Here is a 6,314-nt window from a genome sequence, read left to right as displayed (position 1 = left end):
TTCGCGGTCTCGCACGGCGCACGTCGAGAAATCACGGTGAAATCGCGGCTCTCTTGTCGCCTCTTTCACCGGTGCTTTCTTCTGTTGTGATCTTCACGCGGCGCGCGACAATGGGGAAGGCCCGGTCACCGCCGGTGTTTGACTCGCAACGACGGGGACGGAGAGGTGAAACGGACAACACACCGTGTTGGAACGAATTTGTTTCCTACGATCAGTATCGACACCGGCGCGTGGTGTTCCGCGGTTCGCCCCCCTCCGCCCCCCGTTCGCCAAAAATCACCATTTACCTTTCCCTAATGCACAAAACTTGTCGGGGGTGAGCCGGGCTAGAGGAGGAGAGGGGTGAAGGGGAAAGGCTGGCTCCGTCTAGGAATCTACGTACCTAGGTAAACTGGACAACCTTCGGGAGGCCTCGGAGATCTCTTTGAGCGCCGCCGACAGCGGTGAACGCGCGTGTCCGTCAGTTCCGCTGCTCCCCCCCGACGCCCCGAGTCTACGAGTCACCCGACAAAAGGGCCGGGAACGCATGAATATTCATATGTCAATTCTCTCTGGTATCGGAGAGTTCGATTTTTTAACGAGCAACCGAACCCGTTAAAAGAGACGGCTGTGCAACAAACGCTGGCCGGAGGACGCGCGGAATGCACGTCGCTCGGTATTAACATTTATCGCCGGCACCTCGGACCTTGTCGTCCTCGTCGTCGTCGTCGCGCCGTCGTCCGGAACGTGTATGCAAAATTTTATGTAGCGATCGAAACTGAAATAATAATAATCTTCGGCGGCGGCGATATCGTGTGATCGAGTCTTTTCCCGTGAAACCCGTATGTGCAATCAAGTTCAATGAAATTCTCGATGCGATAAAGCAATTAGGAAGATTCGGACGATAAGTCGCAAGGGGTCGAGATATTTCCTTAATGGAAACTGACACGCTAATTAAACGTCTTCGCGAGTGGCTTATTTGGTGTGAAATTCTCCGCTATTTTTGTCGACTGTTATGAGGCTTGCAAGCGAGTTTCTCGGATAGTTGGTCATATTTCTCCTCTTCATGGCTTTATAATTGTTTTCCTAGCATATCTCTTTATTTATATTATTTTTTCTAAATTTCTTGTTTTAATTAAACAGTACATGACCCGCGCTGTCACCTTCCAGATAATTAATTGCCTAATTTCGCGGCGGTCTGTAAAATGGTCGGTCTTTTTTGGAACCAACAGAATTCTCAGTAATCCAACGCCATTTTTCACGAGCCTCCTGATAGCAAAAGCGTCCTTGTCACGCTCCGACTCTCCTGCGCGTAGGAAAATCACCGACAGATTGCGTTTCCGCGAAGGAGACCGTAGTAGCCAAGTCGCGCCTGAGAGAAACGCTTTGCATCTCGTTTCACGTTGTTTCACTTCATTTCACCGAAACATTCGCCGTTTCCGTTCGTTGTGAGGAAAAGCCGCTCGGTCGTTGGAGCATCCGCAGGCGGCGCGTCTCCCTTTGCACTACCCGCCCCTCCGTCTCTCCCCTTCAAAGCCTTCATCGTCGGTTCTTACTTTGCTTGCAGGCGGTGAGCGCTGGTGCCAGGCTCGCCATCGAGGAGTGTCAGCACCAGTTTAGATCGGCGAGATGGAACTGTTCCGTCAGCCCGGAAAATCCCGAGAACGTGTTTGGCGGCGTTACGTTAGTCAGTAAGTGCTCTCTCTCTCTCTCTCTCTCTCTCTTTCTCTTTCTCCCCTCCTTCTCTCTCTCTCTTTTCGCGGTTCGACGCGTTTAACACGGCCGCGTCATGTCGCGTTTCGAATGTGTTTTACTCCTCTCTGGAGTTTTCTCAGCTCTCTCGAGAAGAGAGAGAGAGAGAGAGAGAGAGGGAGAGAGAGAGAGAGAGAGAGAGAGAGAGAGAGAGAGAGAGAAAGTACGCGTGTGGTGTATTTAGCGCGCGCTTGTTGGACACATTCGCACTCTACTTCTCCACGCTGAACACGGCGCGGCAGCCGAGTGAGTGCGCCGAACCAAGTGGCCACCTCGCGACTCGCCGACACTGATAAAAACGTGCGTTTCGCAGATAGCCGAGAGGCCGCGTTCATTTATGCCATATCAGCAGCCGGAGTCGCTTACAGCGTCACAAGGGCCTGCTCCAGAGGCGAGCTCACCGACTGCTCCTGCGACAATCGAGTGCGAACGCGACGTCCGAACAATTGGCAGTGGGGAGGATGCAGCGAAGTGAGTGAGAAGCTTTTCCCGCCTAGCCTCTTCCTTCGTTAACGCCGGCTTTTCTCCGTGCGGCGGCGACCGATGCGTCGTGCGCGATCGAGGGGTTTTTAAACTCCTGCCGATCAATCTTCGGCCGACATCTCCTTCACCTGGCTGTCTTCCGCCGGCGGGTCGTCTGACGACGGAAATTTTAATACCAGCCAGAAGACAAAGCTCGGGCAGTAAACGGATGCGTTTCATGCGAACGGCTGACCCCTTGTAGACATTGCCGGCTTACAAGGGGATTAAGGGAGCTAAGCTTGTTAAGTTGCAACAACCCGCCGTTGCCGCCGTTGCCCGCTCCCTCGCTCGCTCGTTCGCTCGTTCGCTCGTTCGCTCGCTCCCGCCTGCAATCCGGACGCACGTAACTTACTCGAGCACGAGAAACAACGAGGAGTTGGCACGCATATATGCACGCGTACGTGTGTGTACGTGTACACGTAGTCGCGCGAGCGCGAGCGCGAGCGCGTGACACGTGCAGAAGAGGTAGAGTCGTTACACACGCTCGCGCGACCACCCGGAGGAGTATCGACGAAATCGCAACGGGGACGCGTCTTATTTTTGCGTATCGGAGCGACGCTCGTTTTCGACGTACGTGAGTCCGACGGAGGCGCCCCGACGCGATTACCGATTTCTCGCCGATTTTCCACGAGATGCCTGAGCGCGCGACGATTAACGCTTTCCTTCGAGGCGTATTTTTTCACGCCCAATCACGGCGAGTCGTTTCGTCGCGGAACCTCTTTCAGAGAAAAAGAGAAACCTTGCTCTATTATTATTCCTTAAAATTAATCTTATTATTTGGCTGTTTTCGATCATTATCTTTCTAAGAATTTTTGCTTTGTTTTAAGTAATTTTTCTTATTTCTTCTAGGTAAGTTTTATCATTTGTTATATTTTAAATAATTCTCTTTACCGTTCGGCTTTTCCCGCATTTATTGTTTCTTTTCCGCGATTTTCATGTCTATTTCATTCCGGGCGGATTTCAACACGGTAATCGCAGGGTACGAAATGTGGAAGCGCGAGGTCAAATGTATCTTAATGAGGGTGATCTCGTTGGAGAAGTGTCCCAGTGACAGATTTCGGCGGTAATGATGTTTGCCCGCTGTTGGCGTGTCTTAGAGGCAACCGACAACAGCGAGGGTTCGCTTTAACTGGACTGAGGCAGCGAGCTGTCATCGATAAGTCGACGTGCGTGATGCCGCTCGAGAAGAAGAGGGTGAGAGAGGGAAGGAGAGAGAAAGAGAGAGAGAGAGAGAGAGAGAGAGGGAGGGAGAGAGAGAGAGAGAGAGAGAGCGAGAGAGCGAGAGAGCGAGAGTGGCGATGCTCACGGCGAGGATTACGTTTAGACAGCATCTGACAGCGAAAGCAAAGAGGGCACGGTATAGTCTTCTGCCGTCTTACCGACGTGCGTCAGGAGATATTCGGAAGCGACAAAGACATACAGAAATAATAGCCATTGTATCGTTTTGGTGTTGAATCCAATTTTCCGATAAAATCACCCCTATAATGAAAGCAACGTGAATTCAACATTGTACATCATGTGAAAATTGCATGAAAATTGTAACATGAGAAATAGTAACATAATATGATACGTGATATGATGATAATGAAATATATGATATGATACGTGTATATAATCGTATAATATGAGAAGAGTAATATATATGAAACACGTAAAAATATTATACAAATATATAAATATCAGATCAGTAAAAAAGTTTGTCGCATTCGTCAAATAAAAATAATGAACGAAATCATTTGTTAACTGACTGAATTTTTACGGAGGAAATATGAAAAATTAAAATAACAGACATATCGCCTCGGTATTGTTTTTCTTTTCCCAAAAATTTAACAAATCTTCCTTTCGATGCTGAATGTGATCACTTTGTACCCAGGCAGAATTCGACAGCAAAAAGTCGAAACAGCAAATTATTCTCGCAGCAATTTTATATGTTTAAAATCACTCGGAATTGCATTTGACATTTATTCGAGATATCCGTAACGTTCTCGTTTTCGGCAACTCGCACCACATCCGGCCGCGCGTAGCCAAACTCGTAGCGCTCATTCGTAACTGCGCGCGTAAAGCTGTCTCTGGCGGAGTTTCACAGCCAGGAGGGACGGTCCTTAAGCAGCCACGTCCTACGCGAAATCCTCGGCGAGCTTAGGATCTATTCGCTTAATCTCTGCGGCCATTGTCGGCTGCTCGTGCGGGGCCGCGAAACGGAAGAGACATACAGCGGACATTTCGTTTTCTAAAGGACCTTTTAATCTTCCGGACGCTCTCGTTAAAGTCTCGTTAAGGTCTTTCCTTTCTCCTGGAACACCTCGTGTTGTACCTGGGATGTAATATAAGTAACTAGATTTGCTTGCCGCACGCAGGACATACACTTCGGGGAGAAGTTCTCGCGGGAATGGTCCGACGGCGGCGAGGAGCCGGTGAAGGAAGGCGTTCTGCACGGATCGAAAGGACTGGCTGGCCAACTGATGAGGAAACACGATAGCGAGGCCGGCAGACGGGCCATTCGTTCTAGGATGCAACGTGTGTGCAAGTGTCACGGTGAGCGACGATATTATTGGTCCTTCGTCGTTTCGGCGAGTTCTCAGGATTGATTGTTTCCTCTGACGTGAAGCCGTGAAGAAAAGGAAATCCTCCAACTTGAAGAAATTAATAAAAGAATAATATCGCTGTGTTTCCCACTTCCTGCAAAATCGAGTCGAGCACACTTGAGGAAAAGATTCATGATCGATCATTTGATTTTTATCGCGAAGTCCGAAATTCTTCAGAAAATTTAATAGTTATATAATAGTAATATAATAAAAATAGTTACGTTATATAATCATACATCATACATTATTATATGTATATCATACATTTTTTTTATTTTTATTTCTTTTATTTTCTATTTTATTTTATTTTATTTTATTTTTTATATATTTTAAAAATATATGTTAATTATTATATTAAGTGTAATTCGTATGTGTCAAATACTACAAGAAACAAACCGATAAATAAAACACGAGAGCTTTTAATTTTCCATGCAGTGTCAAAAGTAGATTCGTTTCGCCGAGAATCGGTCAAGTTAGCCGCAGGGACCCTCAACCAAATGAAAACTAACAACCGGTCGAAGAAAATTCAGCGGACACACACGACCCAATTGTTCATCCCGCGCTTCTCTTCTTCCTCGACAGGCATGTCCGGCTCGTGCAGCGTACGCGTGTGCTGGAGAAGACTGCCGACGTTCAGGGTGGCCGGAGTCGCTTTGGCGGCGTTGCACGAAGGCGCCGCCTTGATGCGGCTGGCGCAGCGTGGCGGGAGGAGACCGGCGAGGCTCAGACCGGCGCGACCCGATCTCAAACGGCCGAACAAGACGGACCTGGTTTACCTCGAGGACAGTCCCGATTACTGCGAAAGGAACGTCACGTGAGTGCGCGCACGACTCGCCCGATTCCTCGTCCCACGCTATTAAATTACTCCGTCACGTTTACTTTTATCAGCCGCCGGCGCGCCAGGCGGTTCCTCTGCTCAAGGTCCAGTCACTCACGTGTGCCTTCGAGCGATGAAGCGACGACGCGCGATTCATTGGAAAATCCTCGGATAAAGTCGTTGAGATCATCGCGCAAGATCGCGAGAGGTGGAGGACGAGGACGAGGATGCTCCTTGCCGCGCTTGTGTCTTGTTTTATCTTTCCCCCTCTCTCTCTCTCTCTCTCTCTCTCTTTCTCCCTCACGGACGATCAGTCTCGCTGATTATCAATCAATTGACAACGATTCTCCTTCTTCCCCCAGGCTCGGCATTCCCGGTACGCGAGGCAGAGTGTGCAACAAGACGTCCCCCGGCTTAGACGGATGCCGGCTGCTGTGTTGTGGCCGCGGCTATCAGACGCGAGTGCAGAACGTCACTGAGAAATGCAAGTGTCGATTTGTCTGGTGCTGTCATGTCAAGTGCGACATGTGCCGGCACACGCGCGAGGAGTACTTTTGTAACTAGATGTTAGCTGAAATGAGATTGTATCCCGCTCTACCGCGGCCTATCTCCTAGGAGAACACACACACACACACAAACACACACACACACACACACAC

At 49.3% G+C, this 6,314-nt stretch overlaps 1 protein-coding gene across 2 annotated transcripts in view; it reads left to right on the top strand.

Moving 5' to 3' along the window:
- LOC105188249 (protein Wnt-4) overlaps positions 1-6,314 on the top strand; it is a 48,324-nt gene extending 42,010 nt beyond the window's left edge. For both annotated transcript variants that reach the window (XM_019843633.2, XM_025299874.1), the window contains exons 4-8: positions 1,547-1,670; positions 2,045-2,202; positions 4,611-4,788; positions 5,421-5,652; positions 6,018-6,314. In XM_019843633.2, the coding sequence (XP_019699192.1) occupies positions 1,547-1,670; positions 2,045-2,202; positions 4,611-4,788; positions 5,421-5,652; positions 6,018-6,219 (894 nt within the window). In that variant the 3' untranslated portion in view covers positions 6,220-6,314. The remainder of the gene's footprint in view (positions 1-1,546; positions 1,671-2,044; positions 2,203-4,610; positions 4,789-5,420; positions 5,653-6,017) is intronic.

The sequence above is a fragment of the Harpegnathos saltator genome, unplaced genomic scaffold, assembly GCF_003227715.2.
Source record: "Harpegnathos saltator strain DR-91 unplaced genomic scaffold, Hsal_v8.6 scaffold295, whole genome shotgun sequence".
Taxonomy (NCBI): domain Eukaryota; kingdom Metazoa; phylum Arthropoda; class Insecta; order Hymenoptera; family Formicidae; genus Harpegnathos; species Harpegnathos saltator.
The sequence above is the reverse complement of the archived record's forward strand: the minus strand, read 5'-3'. Positions and strand labels throughout refer to the sequence as shown.